Raw genomic sequence first — 26,202 nt, forward strand, 5'->3', positions numbered from 1 at the left:
TTGAAATCCGTGGAAAGGGGTGGGGTGTCCAAAAGTCATGTAGCCAGTAATGTACGGAGGGTCCTGATGGGTAAGTATGCAAAATTTGGTGCAGATTGGTGAAACAGTGTGGAATTGTATAAGGAACAACGCTTCACCACGCCACAAACCCAGTCACAAACTCACAAATGTTCACTTTTAAAAATATAGATAGATAGATTTATTTATTTATTACAGTACTTATTTAGCGCTTTTATCCAAAGCACCTTTAGTGAAGGGCTCCATAGACTACATCTGTGCCCCCAAAGGAAATTTGGTCCAGCTGTTACATAGTGACTGACATTGCAACGCTTCGTACTACAGCTGTCACTACACTAGTCATCCCTTCCAATAATTGAACATCTGCTGGAAATTCCAAATACTATTTGTGTGCAATGTAACACTCTTTTTATTTCATGTCTGTTCAGACTATGGTTTGCCAAAGAGCCATACACCTCACAGTGCTTCAAAGCCGTAACTGTAGCAGTAAGGCGCTCCACGAACATCAAGAACATATCAATTGACAGGAAAAGGTGTCATGAGCAGTGCATGGAGGTGGCCGAGTAATGGTTGTTTTACGATGGTGGCGGTTTAGTCCTGATTCTTTGAGAAACCATCTCTGGTATAATTTGGGGATTTCGTTGTCTTGTGGAAGTACGTTTTTTTGCTGTTTTTAGGTTTTTTGAAGAAAAACTAAACTAGAATGTCCCCGAAATCATAGGTTTTTCAAATAATTTGAAAAGATTTTTTTAAGGTAAACTTGAATTTAACATCCCTTTAACTGAAGGTTTTTCATTAAAAAACTAGCTTTCTCATGCCCAGTCAATCTGTCTGTTGCTCTCTGTACATGAATAATTTACATAGATAAATGCCCTTGAAAGTTCTTCAGTTTGCAATTGCTCGTACATTTCAGAATGTGTAGCAGTACTATCACTACCAAGTGGTAGCAGCTCATAAGAAGTTGGAATTTAGGAGCATGATATCAGATTAACACCAGTACCTGGTCTTTTAACTCCAAAGTCCTTTTGTGCTTCTCTGTTTCAGAGTCATGTCATTCGTGGAGAAAAGCATTGCCAGGATAGACCACCCAGAGCGCCTGGAACAGCTGGCATTGGAGCTGGGCAAAAGCCATTATAAATACAATGCACCTCCAAAATACTACCAGGTGTGTAGAAAACAATTTCCCAATTCTAGTGTTGCGATTGTACAGCAAATCGTATTAGTAAAGTGAAGGGTACATTGCTGGGATGTACAATTTTTGTGAAAAGGGGTGTTGGCCTCAAAGAACGGTACCTGCATTCTAGTAAATTGGGAATAGAAAGTGTTGATTTTGAGAAAAGGGGAGCATTTGAAGAGATGGCGTGGGTGGAGTGAATTTCTGGGAGAAATGTTTTTGTTACTGCAGAATCCTATTTCAGTCAGTGGTCAAATGCTGAACGAGAGTCAGCAGCATCATCTATTTAGGGGCCATGAATTTCCAATGGCTGATCACAATAAACAATGGGTAAAACAATGTGGTTTCCCCTGATGTGGTGCCTTGATGATCACATGTAAAATCATTACCCTAATGACTGTCCATTGGAGAAATATCCCACACAAAAGGCAGGCAGTCCTCCACAAGAATGCATGCCCCGACGCAGACTTTGCCCTTTTGAAAGAAACACCATGTGGCATTTGTGGTGGCACGAGTGACTGCTGATGGTGGCAAAGTTACAACAAAATAATTTCGCCTTGATAGATGGTCAGGCTTGACTTTCTAGTGTTGATCTTGGATACGGTACCAGATCTCACCTCAGGTAGTGGTTTGTCCAATAATTGTCCTTCTCAGTTTGGGTTGAGTCTGGACTCAGTAGACAATAGGTACTTGGTGCGTGTCGTTCTTAGGTCATGATAGCAATCTGGACTCCATCACCAAAACTGCAAGAGGTATTCAATAGGGTGTCATTCCCAGTTTGTGTTGTGGATATGGCTTTAATATAGTACATACTTTAAAAAAAGATATTTTTATTATGGACTTTTACTCCTCATAAATAATACCGTCTGATGGGAATCCATGAGGATGTAATACATTCAGCATACAATACTTCCAGTAATTCTGCTCCTTGGAGCAATCAGACTATCTACTGCCACCTTAAGGGGCTGATATGCGGTATTCCTTGTTAGTAGAAAGCAAGGGAGGAGAAATCTCCCTACATTCAACGGGTATAACCAGCCCTCATGTTTTTCAATTTGTTCTGGGTATCTGGATGCAAGATTCAGTTAAACAACAGTTTCTCAGCTACTAGCTATCTTAATCCACACTGAAAGCTTTCCTTGACTATCCCAGTATACAGTGTTTTCTCTGCATCTAATTCCTTCAATTTAATCTGGGAGTTTAGACACAGTACCCCACTAAGTGATGTTTTCTCCAACAAAGATTCCTTTTATTCTTGGAATTTAGGCTCTGTATGCCAGTAAGCAACATTTCTTTTGCTCTTGTTTATTTCCATTTATTCTGGCAAATTAGCTTCACTATTCTAGGCGTGAACCTTTAGCTCTGCCCCTTTATCTAAATTAGGCCCACCTCTAGAATGATTAAGTGCGCCTTTTGGCCATAAAGCAAGTTTATTGTACAGATGGCTGAGAGGGGGCTTAGATGACATCTAACAGTCACGCTAACCCTGGTCTCCCTGAACCACACAAAAAACACTCATTATATATAGTTTGCAACAGTTGATATACTCCCTCAGATACTGTTACAAAGGCATCCCGCAAACATGATTAGTTGCCCTGTACAGAGAAATCTAAAACTCACACAGTTCATCGGACACAGACATTATAACACAATCCCCTAAAAAATAATTACAAGGTTTATATTTCCAACACACCACTTCCCAAAACCTCTCCATATTTGGTGGCAGCCTTGCCTCTTAGTTACACAACAGAATTCCTATTAATGACGCACACAAACCTGTCCCAAAAATACCTAAGCACATGAAGATGAGAGAAAGACACGTAGATTCCATTTTGACCTATTCGTGTTTGCGAACCGCATTTCCCAAATCTGTCCTGTGTCCGATTTATTATGACTACTGACCTTTCTTATTCACATGAGTTTTGTCCACTCTCTGACAAACAATTGCTCTCCTGAAATGTATTACGACTGATCTCCACAAGTGCCATGGGAGAGGCCACCTGTTGCAAACAATCCTGCAAGGTTCACAAATGCTTATCCCTTAGAACAATGAGCTCTCCTGTTTACCAGAGATCATATCTTATCCTTGCCCTCCAGCACTTGAGCCACCTGCAAACTGACTGCAGCCACCCCGTTGACCAACTCACAAAACCTGTTCCCTGACTGATGACAGGGCCTCTGCAAGCTTTTGCCACGATTGCTTCTAATTAATCCACAATACGAAGACCCATGATACACAGAGAAACCACACCTCATATATTTCATATCTTTTACTAAATTTGAAAAATACTTCCCATACATGTATACCATTATGTGTGCATTTTTATACATATTTTGTTCTCCTCTCATAACTGCCTTTCACACAGCTAAACTCTACATGCACATATTGATCGCCTGCTTCACCTGGGGGAGTGGCCCTCTGTGCGACCGTGTTTTATCGTTATGTTTCTGCACGCATGCAAATCTACAAATGTATCGCCTCTACACAAAATAACACAAAGTAACCTGTTAATCCATTAACTAACAACCCAATTTCCAAATCATCAATCTCACTATCTTTATGGGAAAAATCTTCACAACCATTTTTCACATACTCCTCCGCTAGACAATCCCAATTTGACTCATCATTATTACTGCAATTTACCCACTGTTCTACACATTAACTCCAGCCTGGGGAAGGACAAAACTCCTCTCCTTCAATCATTCCAAAATCAGTTTGAGTGCCCACGTGAAGAGAATTGGTCCTATACCTAGCCTTAGAGAGGGTTACAAGAAACATGGCAGTACTCCTGGGCTTCTGAGTCGAGCAGTATCAAAGACATAACTGACCAGAACAAAAAAGTGCAAGAGAAAAAAATTGAAACAGGGGAAAGTAATTTTAAGATTATGTTCATCCACGACTGGGTCGAAGAGAAAAGAAAGTGCAAAAAATTATTGTCAGTAAGTCCCGCCTCCCTCTTCATGGCCCCCTTCAGGTTTTGCAATTCAGTAATGGTTTGAGGCAAAGGTCTTATCAGAGTCATTAGGAAGCACATATGTGCAGCAAGTTTTGCCCAATTTATGGCACACCCCACCCTGCATAGCTGTTAGGAGGTCCAGAATGTAGCGATTCCGCAGGGCTACAAGACGCAAAGCCCTAAGTCCTTCTTTGATGGCACTGAACACTAACACAGAGGAATTGACAATTAATAGCAATTCGTAATGTGTTATTTGAAGCCATTTTGCATTGACAGAGGATTGCACGCCTGGGGCCAATAGAGAGAAGAAAAAAGTTTCAGTATGGCTAAGCAGTGGGAAACTAGCAGAAATGTTTCTTAGAGCCTCAAATGTTGCTGCTGACAAATGGTTGGATTTTTTTGATCTCCTCAGAAAGTCTGTTTATCCAGTGTCCTGCAAAGTTCATAGATTGTCCATGTCCGATGACACAAGGGATGCAAGGGGCACAGGTGAACAAGGGAGCAAAGGGGGCACAAATGTGGACTCAAACAGTGTCAGGTGGCTCTGTGGAACCACAAGGATGGGCACGTACAAAGTGGTGATGCTGCATTCACATCTCCAGGCCGGAGGTAATTGTTTGTACGAAAAGGGCCCACATGACCAGAATAAATAGAGCATTGTCGCTGTACCTCCAGCTAAATCAGGAATACGCAGAGTGGTGTTGCAGTTTTGACTTGAGCCCACAGGCACCGTGCCATCACCCTTAAAACACAGAAGCATACATGTAAGTAACCAGACCTTAACAGGTTTCTCAAGCTCCTTGAGCCATGTCAAGAAATTCACATATTTTCTCCAAGCTTTTCCACATACCAAATTAGTTTGTGCCACCCCTTCTTCAGAGAGTTCCACCATTGCTCCAGCCTTGCAACCCATCACCTCTTGCTCCCATTTGTTGTTCATGATAATCAGACCATCAAGGTTAAGCTGCACTCTTTGTGTACAACGAACATCTTTGCGATGTTCCCATTCAAAATTGAACTTTCTTCATCGATCGGAAGGACAGAAGCTGCTACAGATTGCCCCTGAAACTGCCCTCGTACCCTGCATAGGGCTAGGTGCTCAGACAACATGCATCTGCTACTTCTACCTCATTAGGAATAAATAATCTAGGGATACCTGAGGCATGGGTAATGAGGGAGCAAATGTAACATGACTCAGTTACTCTCTCTCTGCCCACTCTCTTCATGTGCTGGTAACATATGTTATCAGCTGCAAAACTGTGTGCGTCATTTATAATTTCTAAAGTCCCATCAGAATCATCAGATGCAAAATCAATTTTGAAACTTTGTTGCGTTACTGATAGTGCGTCCATTGTACCTGAATAACCCAATGTTCCATCCCCATGTACACATCTTTTGTCCAACACATATGACCCATAAAGAAAAGGGAAAAGAACTCTATATATTGCTAAACACATTGCCAATTTCATTCCTTCTATTTGTCTTGAAAAACAAAAAACATAAAAGTTCTAAATAATTATTATACAACCAATTCCCACTAAAACAATTCTAAGTCTTTAGACAAACTTTTAAAACAATTCTCAGGTTTCATATGCTCTCCTCCATCCCTGCCAGCTGGAACGAACTGTTATTCCTATATTCCACTTAACTTAAATATTCGTAGACTGCTGTTCCACAGGCGTCAGTGGGGGCATACCGCTGTCTCTAAGAACATCATGGAGATGCACCCATGCTTTAAACGTCCTCCACTTTTACTGTCGTAGAGATAGAGTGTCATGACCCTTCCCCCTGGCCCTCACTGGCAAGTCAGCCTTCCATTTAGGGCCAGGTCAAAGGCCTTAAAACCTCATCCAAGACTCTCTTGGATTCAGCCCTGGCGCATTTGGCGCCAGGCTCATAACCATCATGAAGACCAACATTGGAATGGGGCTATTTACTTGGGACTATTTAACTTGGGGGGGGGGGGTCAGCCAACATGGAGGCACACACATAGCTCAGTTAAAAGGAACTGAGCAATGTGGTCTAGTCTTTTGGGTGTGTCAGGCCTGGGACTACTTTAGCTGTACTACTTTGGGTGTGGCAGGCCTGGGACTATTTTATCTGGACTACTTTACCTGAGAATATTTAAACCGCACCCAAACAGCAGAACATGCTTTGCGTGATTCTGCTGTGGGCAGCGTAACGCTCACCGTGTCCAGTTCTTTGATGCCAGCTTACCTGAAACCAAGGACCTGCAGAGAGAGAAAGAACACTACGAAACTTACCTCGCACAGTATCCTGTCTTCAATCCATCGCTGACTTCAGTTCCACTCACCAGAAGGTACGGACACCATCATCCGGCACTGCATGCATCCTGGAATACCATAACCTGGAAAGAGGAGAAAAAAAGACAGCATTAGTAAGCGTTTACTCAAGTTTCCTCGCGAATGAAGAAAGCCACACAATTCTTACCTGGGTAGTCGGCTCCTGGTCAGTATCATTGCTGGAACATTATGGCACTCAGCGAGGAACATCGCAACCTGCAAGGAGAGAAAATATACAGGTAAGCAATATAAAAGGCGAAACAGAGCCACGCATTGCGCATTACTCACCGGACAGCATCGCGCACACCACGCTTTCGCCTACCGGCCCATGCTCATCTTCAAACTGCATGACAACACCAAAATACCTTTCCACACCTAAAAGGAAAGAAGCAAGACATTATTATTCGAACTAAGAGGAACATAAGAACTGCATATAAAGACTGTAAAGCAGCAAGCCTACGGAGTTGCAGCAGGCCTGGATTTCCACAGGGGGGCTTGCACCAGTGAAGTAACTTGGTCGCTGCTCGCCCCCACATCTATGTCCTGCCCCGAGGAGCAGGACAGAGAATCCACCTTTTACAATATTAAGGTGAGGAGAAGGCCCAGGGGGGAGGAAGGAGTTGATGCCAAGGGAGGTGGGAAAACATAAAGACAATCTGATATTGAATCCAGCTCTCCTATATTTCAGACCCATCTTTAACCAGAGGCCTTACCAAGGGACCGGGAGAGGGTTCGAGAGGGCAAATCATCCAACCAGGGCTGGGTGGCTTCCCCGTGGATACCAGGTGAGCGTAACATAGAAAAGATGACTCTATGGGGTCCGTGGAATCATCAGTCGTTCCAGTGACAGACAAAAGAGCGGATGAAGACCCTCTCCCCAGGAAGTAACAATGGATGCTGATGCTTGTTTGGTCCCACACCGCCTTAATCTTGTTTTGCTGATGAGATGCAGTAACCTGTGAAGACACAATTCTAACGCTCTTGGTTAAAGCCTTAAAATAGTCCTCAAATTCATTTCCCAGAGTTTCTGCTGACTTATGTGCATCAGTACCTATGTGTGTGGGTGAGAGAGGTATGAACATTCTACGACCCATCACCACTTCAAGGGGACTAAGGTGGTTATTCTTTCGAGGCTTATTTTGCAGACAATACAACACCAATGCAAGGCAATAAAGCCATGACTTATGCAAATCAGAACACTTTTTTGACGATTGGGTTTTCAACAAGCCATTGAGACTCTCTATAAACCCATTGACCTGAGGGTGGTACACCGAGCACAACCTGTGCCGTATCCCCAAAAGTGATGTAATTTCAGTGAACAAAGCATTAAAGAAGTGAGTCCCTTTGGGGACCTTAACACTTCACAAATACTCCATCATGGAAATACCTTCCTCACCAAGAATCTGGCCACTGATTTGGCATCAGGGTGCCCGCAGGGTCCAGCCTCAAGCCATCGGAAAAATTGGCTCACAACCACAATTAAATAGCGATATGTGCTGCACCTCTGTAGCATGTCAACATGCAATTCCCTAAAAGGACCTGAAAGTCGGGGTATAACACCTCTTACTGCCCTCATAGTATTTCCTGGATTGAATTCCTTACAGACTGTGCAATTATCAATAAACCTACTTATCTGCTCAGAGAGGTTGGGCACAAACAAATCCTCCGGAAGTTCCACTATGATTTGTCACAGAGGAGTATGTGCTGGGAAATGCAGTTGCTCCAAGGCCACAAGAAGCAACTGTACAGGCATCAATACCTTCCCTGTCAGGCCCTGCAAATCTGTGGGTGAGAGTGTACACCCCCTCTTCGCCCAAAGCTCCCTTTCCTCCAGTGGTGCTTTTCCCTGTAGTTCAACAATTTGTAACAAGGGGACTTCAGTATACGAGACAGGCAACTGTGCCCGTTGGGACATCATTTCAATTTTTGTGATATCTGGGAGTGGCAAATATGCTGCTGCCTTCACTGATAGGTCCGCTGCATCGTTTCCAAGTGTGACAAAGTCTGCTTTATTTGTATGCACAGCGCATTTAACAACTCCTACCTCCAAAGGTGATGTTAATGCGTCTATTAATCGCGAAAGCAGTGCAACATGTTAGAAAGGGGTCCCATCAGATCTTCTAAACCCTCTTCTCTGCCATTTAGATAATCCAGAATATATTGTTGTGGTGACCTACTCAGAGTCAGAGTAGCTAGTGACTGCCTTCCCTTTACTCATTTCCAGCGCCTCAGTAAGCACCACCAATTTGGCTGCTTGCGCAGAGTAATGGGACAGCAATCACTTCTCCACCTCTACCCGATACATACCACCCACAAAACCTACAACTGCTGCTCCTGTATGTCTCTCATCAGGTGTCCTGATCAATTGTTGATGATTTATCAATAACACATTTTCCTACTGTCTCCAAAAGCATCCTCTTTAACACCTCTATTTTTTCCCTTATAGGTCACACAATCATGAACATTATCACCAAGCTGCACTGGGTCAGCTAAAAAAAAGGAGCTGGGTTTACTATGTGACATCTCACTGGTCATACGGAAGCATTTGACAAAATACTCTAGTTCCCTGAACGTCTCTGAGTGGTCAAAATTGATTTCGATTTAGTAATGGCTGAGGACATTTGTATTGCAAAGGCTGCTGCCGCAAGAGATTGCTCACACGGAAACTGACCCTGCATAACTGATTCTAACAACCCACTATAGTAGGCCAAGGGTTTGTGATCTAACAATGTTTTCTGTGTTAGGACTGCTGTCATTATCTTCCCATCTGTATGCGCAAAAAGAAAAAATGGCTTTTGGTAATCCGGAGTTGCCACAACTGGAGCATTACTGACCGCAACAAGTTCTCATTTCATCTGACCACTCGATCAGACTCTTCTCTTTCTGTGCTTCCATGAGAGCTTGGAGCAGGGGCCTCGTGTAACTAGAGTAGTCGAAAATCCAAGGCCTACAATAGTTACAGAGCCCCAAAAACTGTTGCATCTGTTTTACCGTAGTTGGTTGAAGCATGTTCTGAGCTGTGGTGGCTCTCTCAGGCATTACCCTTCTCCCTGCAGACCATAGTACCTTTCCCAAATACACTACTTCTATTTGACAATATTGCAATTTTTCTTTGTCCACTTTGTACCCCTTCTCTATGAGCAGACTGAGTCTCATCAACACTGTTCCTCTGAAGCACTACAAACAAGTAAATCGTCCACGTACTGAATACAGTGCGGGACATTTGTAAGTTCCCCAAATCCATCTGAATGACTCTGTTAAAAACACTTGGAGATTCACAGTATCCCTGGGATAATCTTGTATGTTCAAATCTCTGTCCACGATACATAAACGCTGTGAGGTACTGGGAATCGGGGTGCAAAGGAACCGAGAAAAATGAATTTTTCAACTCAATAACTGTAAAGTGGGTCTACCCAGTAGGGATGTTACAGAGAAGGGTAGCAGGATTTGATGCCACCGGAAATTCTGCTTCAACAATGTTGTTCAGAGGCCGCAAATCCTGAACCATCCTCCAACTAGACCCCTTTGTTTTGTTTCCAGGGTAAATGGCCATGTTACATGTGGACACAGAAGGTTGTATAATGCCTTGCTTCAACAACACCATAATGGTCTAAAAAATCCCTTCGTCTGCCTCCTTAGACATGGGGTATTGCATAACTCCTAGTAAAATTGCTCCTGGTTTTAATTTTATTTGCACTGTCCCTACACTTTTCAATAACCCCACATCATGGGGACAGCTGGTCCATACCATAAGTGGTCCGTCACTTTCTCCGAATCCTCCTTCCAATATGGCAATGTTTTTCTCATGATGAGCATAGTCTGTTGTACCTCCCTTTGCTCCACCATTACTTGACAAGGCAACCCAATCTCAAAGACCATTTCTCCTGCGTCTTCCTCATCCTCGAACAATTGCTCAATGGACACGTCTCTTAAAGATGAGGTTGGATCAATACAAAACACTGCACCGTTCACCTCCTTCCTCATTGGTGCCTGAAAGCAACACCCTGTCCTTCTTCACAACCACGGCATCTAGAAGAAGGGTACCAATATTCCCTGGCACTATCTCCTGTGACTCGGCAGGCCAGAACAAAAATTCTAGGGGTATCCGCTATGTCCGATCTCTTATTCCAGATAACCAAATTAACACTATCATTACCCCATACAAGAATAATGCAGAATGTACTGGTACCCCCCTAAATGCATTGTTGCTGCAATACACGGGGAAAAGCACTGCTTCTTTTAATGGGTACAATCCCAAAGTTGAGCACACTATGCCGTCCTTTGAAAAAGTGATCGACATATTAAGCTTGCTCAGGAGGTCCCTTCCCAAAAGGTTTGCCGGAATATCTTTGCAGTGTAACAAGGAAGCAGATACAGTTTGATTACCTACCTTGATACGCAAATCTTCAGTGTATGGAACCAATAGGACAGCCCCAGAAAATGCCTTTGTGTCCATTGCTTTTCCTGAAAGGGGAAATCCACCTTCTTCAATACAGGATTTCTTGGCCCCTGTGTTGACCATGAAAGAGAATGGAGGTCATTACGACCCAGGTGTTAACCAATGGTGCCATTAGCACCATGGTTGATTCTGGAATCCGCCATGGCGAATGGCGGAATTACCGCCCCATTCCAAGGTTGGAGGGGCGGTAATTCCCCATTCACCATTGGCCCTTCCCCATTCCCATGTTTGCCCCATAGGGCTCAATGGGAATTTGTAACGTGTTATTTGAAGCCATTTTGTATTGACAGAGGATTGCACGCCTAGGGCCAATAGAGAGGAGAAAAAAGTTTCAGTATGGCTAAACAGTGGGAAACTAGCAGAAATGTTTCTTAGAGCCTCAAATGTTGCTGCTGACAAATGGTTGGATTTTTTTGATCTCCTCAGAAAGTCTGTTTATCCAGTGTCCTGCAAAGTTTGTAGATTGTCCATGTCCGATGACACAAGGGATGCAAGGGGCACAGGGGACAAAGGGGGCAAAGGGGGCACAAATGTGGACTCAAACAGTGTCAGGTGGCTCTGCGGAACCACGAGGATGGGCATGTACAAAGTGGTGATGGTGCATTCACATCTCCAGGCCGGAGGTAATTGTTTGTACGAAAAGGGCCCACATGACCAGAATAAATCGAGCATTGTCGCCGTACCTCCAGCTAAATCAGGAATACGCAGAGTGGTGTTGCAGTTTTGATTTGTGCCCACAGGCACCGTGCCATCGCCCTTAAAACACATAGGCATACGTGTAAGTAACCAGACCTTAACAGGTTTCTCAGGCTCCTTGAGCCATGTCAAGAAATTCACATATTTTCTCCAAGCTTTTCCACATACCAAATTAGTTTGTGCCACCCCTTCTTCAGAGAGTCCCACCATTGCTCTAGCCTTGCAACCCATCACCTCTTGCTCCTATTTGTTGTTCATGATAATCAGACCATTAAGGTTAAGCTGCACTCTTTGTGTACAACGAACATCTTTGCGATGTTCCCATTCAAAATTGAACTTTCTTCATCGATCGGAAGGACAGAAGCTGCTACAGATTGCCCCTGAAACTGCCCTCGTACCCTGCATAGGGCTAGGTGCTCAGACAACATGCATCTGCAACTTCTACCTCATTAGGAATAAATAATCTAGGGACACCTGAGGCATGGGTAATGAGGGAGCAAATGTAACATGACTCAGTTACTCTCTCTCTGCCCACTCTCTTCATGTGCTGGTAACATACGTTATCAGCTGCAAAACTGTGTGCGTCATTTACAATTTCTAAAGTCCCATCAGAATCATCAGATGCAAAATCAATTTTGAAACTTTGTTGCGTTACTGATAGTGCGTCCATTGTACCTGAATAACCCAATGTTCCATCCCCCTGTACGCATCTTTTGTCCAGCACATATGACCCATAAAGAAAAGGGAAAAGAACTCTATATATTGCTAAACACATTGCCAATTTCATTCCTTCTATTTGTCTTGAAAAACAAAAAACATAAAAGTTCTAAATAATTCTTATACAACCAATTCCCACTAAAACAATTCTAAGTCTTAAGACAAACTTTTAAAACAATTCTCAGGTTTAGTATGCTCTCCTCCACCCCTACAAGCTGGAACGAACCGTGATTCCTTATATTCCACTTAACTCTAATATTCGTAGACTGCTGTTCCACAGGCATCAGTGGGGGCATACCGGTGTCTCTAAGAACATCATGGAGATGCACCCATGCTTTAAACGTCCTCCACTTTTACTGCCGTAGAGATAGAGTGTCATGACCCTTGCCCCTGACCCTCACTGGCAAGTCAGCCTTCCAGTTAGGGCCAGGTCAAAGGCCTTAAAACCTCATCCAAGACTCTCTTGGAGTCAGTCCTGGCGCCTTTGGCGCCAGTCTCATAACCATCATGAAGACCACCATTGGAATGGGACTATTTACTTGGGACTATTTAACTTGGGGTGGTTCAGCCAACATGGAGGCACACACATAGCTCAGTTACAAGGAACTGAGCTATGCGGTCTAGTCTTTTGGGTGTGGCAGGCCTGGGACTACTTTAGCTGGACTACTTTGGGTGTGGCAGGCCTGGGACTATTTTACCTGGACTACTTTACCTGAGACTATTTAAACCGCACCCAAACAGCAGAACATGCTTTGCGTTATTCTGTTGTGGGCAGCGTAACGTGCACCGTGTCCAGTTCTTTGATGCCAGTTTACCTGAAACCAAGAACCTGCAGAGAGAGGAAGAACGCTACGAAACTTACCTCGCACAGTATCCTGTCTTCAATCCATTGCTGACTTCAGTTCCACTCACCAGAAGGTACGAACTCGATCATCCGGCACTGCATGCATCCTGGAATACCATAACCTGGAAAGAGGAGAAAGAAAGACAGCATTAGTAAGCGTTTACTCACGTTTCCTCCCGAATGAAGAAAGCCACACAATTCTTACCTGGGTAGTCATCTCCTGGTCAGTATCATTGCTGGAACATTATGGCACTCGGCGAGGAACATCGCAACCTGCAAAGAGAGAAAAGACACAGGTTAGCAATATAAAAGGAGAAACAGCACCACGCATTGCGCATTACTCACCGGACAGCATCGCGCACACCGCGCTTTCACCTACCGGCCCATGCTCATCTTCAAACTGCATGACAACACCAAAATACCTTTCCATACCTAAAAGAAAAGAAGCAAGACAGTATTATTCGAACTAAGAGGAACATAAGAACTGCATATAAAGACTGTAAAGCAGCAAACCTACGGAGTTGCAGCAGGCCTCGATTCCCACAGGGGGGCTTGGACCAGTGAAGTAACTTGGTCGCTGCTTGCCCCCACATCTACGCGCCCCTGCCACGAGGAGCAGGAGACAGAATCCACCTTTTACAATATTGAGGTGAGGAGAAGGCCCAGGGGGGAGGAAGGAGTTGATGCCAAGGGAGGTGGGAAAATATAAAGACAATCTGGTATTGAATCCAGCTCTCCTATATTGCAGACCCATCTTTAACCAGAGGCCTTACCAAGGGACCGGGAGAGGGTTCGAAAGGGCAAATCATCCAACCAGGGCTGGGTGGCGTCCCCATGGATACCAGGTGAGCGTAACATAGAAAAGATTACTCTATGGGGTCCGTGGAATCATCAGTCGTTCCAGTGACAGACAAAAGAGCGGATGAAGACCCTCTCCCCAGGAAGTAACAATGGATGCTGATGCTTGTTTGGTCCCACGCCACCTTCGATCTTGTTTTGCTGATGAGATGCAGTACCCTGTGAAGACACAATTCTAACGCTCTTGGTTAAAGCCTTAAAATAGTCCTCAAATTCATTTCCCAGAATTTCTGCTAACTTATGTGCATCAGTACCTATGTGTGTGGGTGAGAGAGATGTAAACATTCTACGACCCGTCACCACTTCATGGGGACTAAGGTGGTTATTCTTTCCAAGCTTATTTTGCAGACAATACAACACCAATGGAAGGCAATAAAGCCATGACTTATGCAAATCAGAACACTTTTTTGACGATTGGGTTTTCAACAAGCCATTGAGACTCTCTATAAACCCATTGGCCTGAGGGTGGTACACCGAGCACAACCTGTGCCGTATCCCCAAAAGTGATGTAATTTCATTGAACAAAGCATTAAAGAAGTGAGTCCCATTTGGGGACCTTAACACTTCACAAATACTCCATCATGGAAATACCTCCCTCAGCAAGAATCTGGCCACTGATTTGGCATCAGGGTGCCCGCAGGGTCCAGCCTCAAGCCATCGGAAAAATTGGCTCATAACCACAATTAAATAACGATATGTGCTGCACCTCTGTAGCATGTCAACAAAGTCAATATGCAATTCCCTAAAAGGACCTGAAGGTTGGGGTATAACACCTCTTACTGCCCTCATAGTATTTCCTGGATTGAATTCCTTACAGACTGTGCAATTATCAATAAACCTACTTATCTGCTCAGAGAGGTTGGGCACAAACAAATCCTCCGGAAGTTCCACTATGATTTGTCACAGAGGAGTATGTGCTGGGAAGTGCAGTTGCTCCAAAGCCACAAGAAGCAACTGTACGGGCATCAATACCTTCCCTGTCAGGCCCTGCAAATCTGTGGGTGAGAGCGCACACCCCCTCTTCACCCAAAGCTCCCTTTCCTCCAATGGTGCTTTTCCCTGTAGTTCAACAATTTGTAACAAGGGAACTGCAGTATACGGGACAGGCAACTGTGCCCGTTGGGACATCATTTCAATTTTTGTGATATCTGGGAGTGTCAAATATGCTGCTGCCTTCACTGATAGGTCCGCTGCATCATTTCCAAGTGTGACAAAGTCTGCTTTATTTGTATGCGCAGCGCATTTAACAACTCCTACCTCCAAAGGTCATCTTAATGGTCGATTAATCCTGAAAGCAGTGCAACATGTTAGAAAAGGGTCCCATCAGATCTTCTAAACCCTCTTCTCTGCCATTTAGATAATCCAGAATATATTGTTGTGGTGACCTACTCAGAGTCGGAGTAGCTAGTGACTGCCTTCCCTTTACTCATTTCCAGCGCCGCAGTAAGCACCACCAATTTGGCTGCTTGCGCAGAGTAATGTGACGGCAATCACTTCTCCACCTCTACCCGGTACATACCACCCACAAAACCTACAACTGCTGCTCCTGTATGTCTCATCAGGTGTCCTGATCAATTGTTGATGATTTACCAATAACACATTTTCCTCCTGTCTCTAAAAGCATCCTCTTTAACACCTCTATTTTTTCCCTTATAGGTCACACAATCATGAACATTATCACCAAGCTGCACTGGGTCAGCCAATAAAAAGTAGCTGGGTTTACTATGTGACACCTCACTGGTCATACGGAAGCATTTGACAAAATAATCTAGTTCCCTGAAAGTCTCTGAGTAGTCAAAATTGATTTCGATTTAGTAATGGCTGAGGACATTTGTATTGCAAAGGCTGCTGCCGCAAGAGATTGCTCACACGGAAACTGACCCTGCATAACTGATTCTAACAACCCACTATAGTAGGCCAAGGGTTCGTGATCTAACAATGTTTTCTGTGTTAGGACCGCTGTCATTATCTTCCCATCTGTATGCGCAAAAAGAAAAAATGGCTTTTGGTAATCCGGAGTCGCCACAACGGGAGCATTACTGATCGCAACAAGTTCTCATTTCATCTGACCACTCCATCAGACTCTTATCTTTCTGTGCTTCCATGAGAGCTTGGAGCAGGGGCCTCGTGTAACTAGAGTAGTCGAAATTCCAAAGCCTACAATAGTTACAGAGCCCCAAAAACTGTTGCATCTGTTTTACCGTAGTTGATTGAAGCATGTTCTGAGCTGTGGTGGCTCTCTCAGGCATTACCCTTCTCCCTGCAGACCATAGTACCTGTCCCAAAAACACTACTTCTATTTGACAATATTGCAATTTTTCTTTGTCCACTTTGTACTCCTTCTCCACGAGCAGACTGAGTCTCATCAACACTGTTCCTCTGAAGCACTACAAACAAGTAAATCGTCCACGTACTGAATACAGTGCGGGACATTTGTAAGTTCCCCAAATCCATCTGAATGACTCTGTTAAAAACACTTGGAGATTCACAGTATCCCTGGGATAATCTTGTATGTTCAAATCTCTGTCCACGATACGTAAACATTGTGAGGTACTGGGAATAGGGGTGCAAAGGAACAGAGTAAAATGATTTTTTCAACTCAATAACTGTAAAGTGGGTCTACCCAGTAGGGATGTTACAGAGAAGGGTTGCAGGATTTGATACCACCGGAAATTCTGCTTCAACAATGTTGTTCAGAGGCCGCAAATCCTGAACCATCCTCCAACTAGACCCCTTTCTTTTGTTTCCAGGGTAAATGGCCATGTTACATGTGGACAAAGAAGGTTGTATAATGCCTTGCTTCAACAACACCATAATGGTCTAAAAAATCCCTTTGTCTGCTTCCTTAGACATGGGGTATTGCATAACTCTTGGTAAAATTGCTCCTGGTTTTAATTTTATTTGTTCTGTCCCTACACATTTCAATAACCCCACATCATGGGGATAGCTGGTCCATGCCATAAGTGGTCCGGCACTTTCTCCGAATCCTCCTTCCAATATGGCAATGTTTTTCTCATGATGAGCATAGTCTGTTGTACCTTCCTTTGCTCCACCATTACTTGACAAGGCAACCCAATCTCAAAGACCATTTCTCCTGCGTCTTCCGCATCCTCGAACAATTGCTCAATGGACACGTCTCTTAAAGATGAGGTTGGATCAATACACAACACTGTGCACCATTCACCTCCTTCCTCATTGGTGCCTGAAAGCACCACCCTGTCCTTCTTCACAACTACGTCTTCTAGAAGAAGGGTACCAATATTCCCTGGCGCTATCTCCTGTTACTCGGCAGGCCGGAACAAAAATTCTAGGGGTATCCGCCATGTCCGATCTCTTATTACAGATACCCAAATTAATACTATCATTACCCCATACAAGAATAATGCAGAATGTACAGGTACCCCCCCTAAATGCATTGTTGCTGCAATACATGGGGAAAAGCGCTGCTTCTTTTGATGGGTACAATCCCGGAGTTGAGCACACTATGCCGTCCTTTGAAAAAGTGATTGACATATTAAGCCTGCTCAGGAGGTCCCTTCCCAAAAGGTTTGCCGGAATATCTTTGCAGTATAACAAGGAAGCAGATGCAGTTTGATTACCTACCTTGATACGCAAATCTTTAGTGTATGGAACCAATAGGACAGCCCCAGAAAATCCCTTTGTGTCCATTGCTTTTCCTGAAAGGGGAAATCCACCTTCTTCAATACAGGATTTCGTGGCCCCTGTGTTGACCATGAAAGAGAATGGAGGTCATTACGACCCAGGTGTTAACCAATGGTGCCATTAGCACCATGGTTGATGCCGGAATCCGCCATGGCGATTGGCGGAATTACCGCCCCATTCCAAGGTTGGAGGGGCGGTAATTCCCCATTCACCATTGGCCCTTCCCCATTCCCATGTTTGCCCCATAAGGCTGAATGGGAATGGGGAAGGTGGTAATTACGGTACTGCAAATTCTGGTACCGTAATTACCACCAAGGTCCCCTTGCGGGTCCCTTCCTTAACGGCTGTTGAAACCAGCCGTTATGGTAGGGACCCGCAAAGGGACCTCGTAATTGGGTGGTAAGGGATTACCGGCACCAGTGCCCTTACCGGTACCAGTAATCCCTTACCGCCTGTGTCGTAATCAGGCCCAATGTCTGTTTACCTACCTGCACACCTATCCGGGGTTCCTTTTCCGGATCTGTAGTAACCGATAGAATTGGACACGTCAGAGATACCTGTGAGCTGGCCTATTCCTGATACATTTGAACACCAGGGTGCAAAAAAGGGATTCCTCCGAGTACACTTACTCCAGTATAATGGGTAACTGTCATATTTGGTAGATTATTCTTCTCCCAAACCTGCACTGGCGCCTGGGCTGACATAGTCGAGGCATGAGTCTGTGTCATTCCAGCTCCCAGTTTCTGATCAACCTGGACTTGCTGCAATGGCACAGCGTTCGGGGAATAGGGCGATATTTGGGTATTCATCTGGAGGGGACCTGTTTCAAAATAGTGTGGTCGACTTAAACAATCATGTGACACATGCCCCATTCTTCCACACACCCAACATTGCACTCCATATATTCCTCCATACCCCCCTGCCATAGACCCATTGAACCGGGGCCTCATTCCTGCGAAGCAGCCGAATGACCTGACGCGGCACGATAATCCTCCCCTACCCCGTGGAAATCTTCGCATCGGTCTTGGTCCTGGTACATGACGGTCCATCCATGCTTGTCTCATTCCAGAGTCTATTTGTCCTTGTTGTCCCAACTGTCCCTGCTGGTCCTCTGTGGGGCTGGTTGTCATTGCCCCCTCTAAACAAATCTTCTCTAGTTTTTTGGACCAACTTGGCCTCAGCCTTTTGTGCCCGGTCCATTTCCTGTCACCTCTTACAAAAATACACAAGTGGAGACAAGTGGAGTTTGTCAGAGGAAATTGCTGTCAGAGAAAGTGTGCCTTGCTGTGCCTTTAATTTTACACGGATTGCAGAGCTCCTCCCTGCCCAGCTGACCCACCTGCTTGGGGCCATATAATCTCCCTCCTCCATGAAGCGGAGCGAAGTGGAGACAAGTGAAGTTTGTCGGGGGAGGAGAAACAAGTGTCGAGCCACCCGCAGTGAATGCTCGCTGCCACCAGCCCACAGAGAGCCCGAACATGCCTCCAAGTAACACGGGGGAGACCGTCATGAACACTATTGACTCTGCAGTGCTTGAATCCCAGGAGGAAAGCAGCATTTTTTTAAATCATTAAATACGCACTCCCCTATGGAATGTGCGATTGATGTACAGCGATCGCCTACAAAGGAGGAGGGAGAGAGAACAGCATATTCTGTACTGCTACCGCAGAGCTCTGGTGTGAAGTTACCAAGCGGGGGGGGGGCGCCAGTGAGAGAGGCGTCCACCCCCGGTGGTCAGACCCTGAACAATAAATCACTGACAGTAGCGGCTGAAATAGTGATAGATCGGGAGCTTACTCTGCCTAATCCACAAGGAGGACAAAGGGGACGGATGAGCGATACCACACCATAGTTGGAATCAGCTGAATCATTACCTAAACCAGAGCTAAATGTGAACATCGTCCAAAGAGCTTCGATGGGCCCGAGTAAGCCCCAAGCGGCCTGGAGTGGGTTCAAAATCAGCCGAATAAAATCCATCATGAGACCGAATTAAATCTACAAGATCCTAATAATGTGAATGAAAGAGGGGGGCGAGAGAGTCTGCTCCCCAGAGAGATGTCGTAATGCCAATCTGGGAGCCCATTTGGCCAGAGAACTAACAGAACAGACTATTAGAATTGCACAGCAGAAACAACTGAGTCTGTCTTGTGTGAATGACCGGCTGCTTGCATTGGATCAATCCTTAAGATCGGCCGACAAAAGCAGAGTCCCAAGTGCTAGAAAAGGAGAGACTTGAGTAGTGGAAATCTGTCTATCAACAAACAGAAAAATGAAAACTGGAACCACAGATAGAGCACACGAGGGAAGTGGCGTTTATTACACCAAAAGGGCACTGTTCAAACAGGGAAGAAAGTAAGCATATGGAAAAGGGAATAAGTGGGGGCTTGGCTTCGAATAATGAGAGCCCCTGTGAGGTGGAAGATTAGGAAAATGATTCTTCGATTCTGTCATCAGTCTCATCAGCCTCCTCCCACTATGACTCTGAGAGCATAAGAAGGAATAAATGGAATTGTGAGGGACCTCTGCAAATTGAAGACCGGGTATATTTCAAACAGACGGTGATGGCATCGTTATCAGCATCCCTAACATCATTTACAAAGCTATATGAGGCCTTGTGCAACACTTTACAGGATCAATCCACCCTCATTACAACCATTACAACCATGTCCAACAAGATGGTGGGGTTGGAAATCCTGGTCAATAAGGTGGATTCTCGTTTGTACAAAGAGGCGGAAAACTGCATAAATTGGCAAAATCGCCTATGCGATCTCGCAAGGAGGGAATCCGCGGATAAATCCCTGCTGATGGACGCTCTCCTATCTGATTGTAAATGGAAGCGAGCTCAATGTAAAAAGCTAAACTTAGGGTAAAGAGCCCCCACCATTAAGCCATCGACAGAAAAGGAGAAAAGTTCTCCTAAAGAGGTGATTGTGATCTCGCCCAAGTCAACAGAGCCCCTGAAAACTATTAGAGAGGAAAACATCTTCTCAATGTTTAAATCAAACAAGCCTCTAGAAGCCCCAAAAAATACATCAAATGGCAAGAAGAAAAATATACAGCAGACTAAAAAATAAAATAATATGTTGATGTCCAAGAGGAAATGAAACGGCTCAAGAGCCTTCCTAAGAAATGTGCAGTCTCCACCGCCAACGGACAATAGACCTTCAGCTAAATGTGCAAGGAAAGAGTTAAAGCTTCCGTTGTTCGAAGTGGCGGGTGATCTGCTGCTAACACCAGCAACTGAGAGTAGGGAAGAAGTCTGTGACTTTCAGAGACAGGCTTAAGTGATATAATTGAAGAAATTGAGAGGTTGGAGGAGGATGATATCTGGAAGGAGATGAGCAAATCAGAATGGCCAAAATTGAGAACCAACTGGCTATAGCTACCCAATCTCCAAATTTACCAAGTCAAATATCCAACATCAAACAAACGCAACCTCAAGTGCAGAAGGAACCAGTGAGACTCAGAACAATGGAAGAAAAGCGAAACAAAAGCATGTAAGTGGTATTTCCCACTGATACCCCAGGGGACAGTGGGATAAGACCAAAAGAAAAGTGGGTGTCTTTGGGAAATTCCCAAAGAATTAAAAGTAACAAAAGGCCTCGAGATAAGGCGACCCCACAGACTATCCCAAAGGTTTACCTCGAACAAATTATCGCTGGACCTACTGCTCTGATTTTAAATAGGAGGAAAGTGTTGAAATTGTTGCACTGCATTGTTTCAGTACGACATATATCCATAGCGGATATTAAAGTTGTGGAATTTGTACTGGAGTAAAGGCCTGAATGGGTAATCCTCCACCTAAATTCACAGAACAAGAAGGACTTTTTGCTGCCACAAAATGAGAAACTCCTCCTGCTAGGATATGAAATAAGTGACTATCAGGAGAGGAGTAGAGCAAATTGGAAGGAGGCGACGGACTACAAGGCAAAAACAAAGAGAGTCACCAGCGTATCTAACTCCAAAGTGGGAGTGAAAATATTAAAGAATCGAACAAATGAGAGGGACCCAAAACCTCCTCCCTTCTCAAAAAAGGACCTGATGCCACTGAAATTCACAGTGGAAAATCAGGAAAAAAAGCAAACTACAAAGGGAGACGAACAGATGGATACAAGAAAGGAGGCAGGCTCATGGGACTGGTTAGCTGGTGCCCTAGGAAACTACAGTCAGAAATAGATTACAAGCCCTCCCTCGATGGAATCCCTCAGACTTGCCTCATGGAACACGAAAGGCTTTCAGACTTTATTTATGGAACAGTCCCCTCTTCTGGATCAGTTTGATATATTGGGCCTCATTACGACCCAGGCGGTAAGTTACCCCCTGGGTCGTACCTTTACCACCATGGCGTGAACTACGTTTACGCCATGGTGGTTGGCGGACTTACCGGCTCATTCCGAGGTGAGTGGGGCGGTAAGTCCCCATTAACCCATTTACCCTTCCCCATTGCCATTTTTGCCCCATAGGGCATAATGGGAGTGGGGAAGGCGTTAATTACGCCACCGTAAATTACGGCGGCGTAATTAACAACAAGGTCCCTTAGCGCCATGGATTTTAACACCTGCTAAAAGCAGGTGTTAAAACCTCCATGGCGCTAAGGGACCTCGGAATCAGGCGGTAAGGGTCGGCGCTGTTTACGCCGCCGTAAACCCCTTACCGCCTGGGTCCTAATGAGGCCCATTGTGTTTCCAAGAAGCATGGCTCCAAACAGTACCCGTAAATCCGACTTGGAAAGGAATCACTGGATGCCCTTTTTCATGCCTTTTGACTCTGATTAAATTGGAGTCAGGCTTGAATGTAACTAGCATTGAATATCCCAGCCCCTATGTACAAATGATGTCCCTAGCAAGTTCATCTGACGATAAATGCCTCCCCTACCTCCTAATTAACATCTACTGGATAGTGAACATGGCTAAGCAAATTAAGTTTCTAGATTCAATAATGAGGATGGCGGATGAGGCGATGAGGGATAGGGACGATCCTAGGATTATTATATATGGTGACCTAAATATCAAACTTCTAAACAAAGAAGGTAGTCCATTGAACGATTGGGAATGGGATGAGAGAGCGTCTAGGTGGATGACAAGTATGAGATGAGAGACATGCACAACTCAGTACTCAATGCACAAACTGAGGGTGATATTTCTGGGGCATGTATTTGGAAATGTGGGGTATTAAAATCTTGTATTGACTATTGTTTTGTATTGGAAAATTTGAGACAGAAGGTCGATCGATTTGCGATATTACAGCAGAAATCTAGTGATCACGACCTATTGGCAATTTTGATCTCCATGCTTGAACCAGTGAAGGGCTTGGAAAGAATAGGTGAGGTTGACATGGAATGGGGCAAGAATCGTTTAAGGTTGAGAGGTAAAGACATGTCTCGAATAACTAGTCAATACAAAGCACTTATCCAAGAAAACCCTGTCAGAGTGGATTATCTAAGTATTCTGAAGGAATTTTCCCAAAAGGCAGGTAGCAAGGGAAAAGGCAATTGGGTGCAGAAGCATGTATATGACTATGAACTGGTGAAGGCAAGACGACAGATGCAAGCTTCCATTCGACAAATCCAGGGGTATGCTAATGAAGGAAAGAATCCAGAAAGCCAGACAAAAATATCACAACTAGTGGATTGCTTCTAAAATAGGGAGCGCTCACAGGGATTCTGAGCACATGCTAAAAGTGGTATGTGCTAAGAACTCCCGCAATCTTTGGGAATGGATAAATAAAGGGGGCACGTTTAGAGCGGGCAATTCCATTAGCATGGTAGAGGAAGAAGCCTGGGTCTCCCATGACATCACTCTGGTTGCGGATCCGGGGATGGCAGGTAGTGTGAAAGGTGGCTCCTCACCTCAACCCCGAGTTGGAATTTTACATTTGACGAGGGGGATGATCAGCAAATGATTGGTAGCCTGAGCTCATCTAGAGCTGCGCGGCCTGAGGTCTATCCAATCAAGAATTGAAGAAAAATAAGGAGCAATAGGGAAGGCTGCTTGTTGTTATGTTTGCACAGATTATGCAGAATAAAGAGGTACCTTCCACCTGGAGAGACGCAAATATTTTCCCGATCTTTATGAAAGGAGATAGGGCGGAACCTAACAACTACCGTCCTATTGCTCTTCTTGATTCAGTGGGGAAGCTGTTTTCAAACTTAATACTGAGAGATTTAAAGGTATGGGCGGTTAGGAGTGGAATCCTGGGCCCAAGACAAACTGAGTTTGTCAAGGCAGTTGGGACCACCCTTAAATTCTTTATTATTAATATTCTTAAAGCGAGGGCCCTGACCTCGAAAACTTGCCTACACCTTGCATTCATGGACCTCGATCAGGCTTTCAATGGCGTACTTAGAGATAAGCTTTGGGCCAAGCTGAGAGCTTGGCAGTACCCAGTCAACCTGGCCAAGGCCATGGAGGCTTTATATTCCAACACCTCAGTAAGGATTTGATTGTCAGAGAAAGGGCATTTAAGAAGACAGACCCTGACTCATCAAGGACTAAAAAGGGGTGCGCTTTAGCCCCCCTGCTATTTTGTTTCTATATTGCTGATCTAGCATTGTCAGAGAAAGATGTGGTAGCTTTCCCGCCAAGGATTAATCTGACCGAAATCCCCCGGATTCTATTTGCGGACGATTTGGTCTTTTTGGACCAAATGCCCATGGGCCTTCAGAGGAGAATTGAGACATCTAATACATTTCTAATAGAAAATGGGATGAAGGTTAATGTGGCTAAGTCATAAATGTTGACTATGAGGTTGGCTCGCAAGAAGAAAGGTAGTGGATTCCCGTGGAGAGTGGGAGACAACCCCCTTGAAATAGTTGAATCCATGGGATACCTTGGGGTAGTTGTAAATAGGAACATGGACGAAAAGGGCCAATATATCCATCTAAGGGCCAAGTTAACCATTCTAACCAACCAGGGAATGCCCCTCCATCGAAGATATGGGATGTTTTTGATGCTACCAATTATTTCCTTCTACAAACGAAGGTGGATCAGACTGTGACCTACGGGGCAGAGGCCATCCTTCAGCTATCCTGGCAAATCTGGGAGAGGCTTGGATGTTTTTTGGCTGTGAATATTAAGATTTCCCAACTAGCAATCTATGTACTTGATTAGGCACGAATTGAGACTGTAAATCGCTTGAATCACTGGTCTTATGGAAGACAGTAACCCTCTATAGAAAATGCACATATGAACCTGCAGTTATTCCTTTTTCTATCTTTGATCCGGGCAAAGAAGGGCAAGATAGATTTCTAATTGAATGGAGAAGGAAGGTGGAAGCGATCCTAGAAACAAATTAGATTGAAATGAGTGACTTGACGGTAAACCCGACTAAAGTAAAAAAGAAACTCCAAGCTCTAGATTGGACAACAACAGTGAAGAAATTGGAGCAGGACAAGCTGAAACAGCCAGTGGATCTAGAGAGAAAAGGTTTAAAATGCCTTCCAGGATATCTCCTAAGATTCCCTTCTCCGGTATACCATGACCTCTTTCTTAGATGCCGATTGAACACCCTTAATACAAGAGAGGTGCAATGGGCTAGGGAATTGCCAGGATTACAAATGCCCGGTGTAGATTCTGTAATGAAGTAGGAGGTGTAGAAACTTTGTTCCATTTGGTAACAGTGTGTAAGCCACTAAGGGAAGTGAGAAGTCAATTCTTAGATGGGAAGATGAATGCATGCGAGTCATTGTGGCCCTTACAATGATGGGAATGGCTTCCACAGTGCCATGTCAGCAGAATTTGGAGAATTAGCATATAAAACACAAGTTATAGCTTGCCAAAAATGGAACAAAACAGGAATTATGGGCAATACAAACCCTTAAAAATAATAATACTGCTATTATAAAAGAAACAGAAAAGGGTGGCTTTACAGTACTCATGAAAAATGCAGGCTATGTGATTGAAGCTTTCAAATGGCTTAGTAATTTGAACATGGGTCCCATTACAGGTTTGGTGGTACTGGTAAAACATGTGCTATTTTTGAATATCAGATGTTTTCCCTCTCCAGCAAAGTATGAATTTGAAACATGAAAATCATTTTTTTATGCCTGCTTTTGTGCTGGTGTAATTATCACATACAAAAGGATTGCTACATGTGGTAACAACTGCATGCCACAATTAAAAATACCCCTGAAGTCCCATAGAGACTCCAAAGTGGGGAAAAACCCAAACATCACTCAAAGATTAAAAGCAATTGGTTTTTCAACAAGTCTAGAATAACCGCTATGAACAGAGTCCAGATGACACCATGAAACAAATTACCAGGGATCAACACGTGGTGTATTAATGTTCCTATTCTGCAAATCAGCCTTGTAATGCATTTCTAGTAGTCACTTATATGTTCCCTTTTCTTCAACAGACTAACATCTGGATACCCCTAGCAGAGGGTGGGGGAGCACAATACCCCAACTCTCAGGCAAACCCAGGTGCTCTGAAACTACTTATCCTCTTGGATACCACCAAACCTAAAGGGTAGCTCCTGTAAAATGTGTGAATTAGCTAAACACATGACTACAA

The 26,202-nt window shown here is 44.3% G+C and overlaps 1 protein-coding gene across 1 annotated transcript in view; it reads left to right on the top strand.

Annotated features, from left to right (window-relative positions):
* LOC138526814 (neuroglobin-1-like) overlaps positions 1–26,202 on the top strand; it is a 255,568-nt gene that overhangs the window by 116,648 nt on the left and 112,718 nt on the right. Inside the window, exon 3 of the mRNA XM_069637512.1 lies at positions 1,063–1,183. Coding sequence (XP_069493613.1) covers positions 1,063–1,183 — 121 coding nt within the window. The remainder of the gene's footprint in view (positions 1–1,062; positions 1,184–26,202) is intronic.

Source organism: Ambystoma mexicanum, chromosome 14, assembly GCF_040938575.1.
Source record: "Ambystoma mexicanum isolate Mex_15411 chromosome 14, UKY_AmexF1_1, whole genome shotgun sequence".
Taxonomy (NCBI): Eukaryota; Metazoa; Chordata; class Amphibia; order Caudata; family Ambystomatidae; genus Ambystoma; species Ambystoma mexicanum.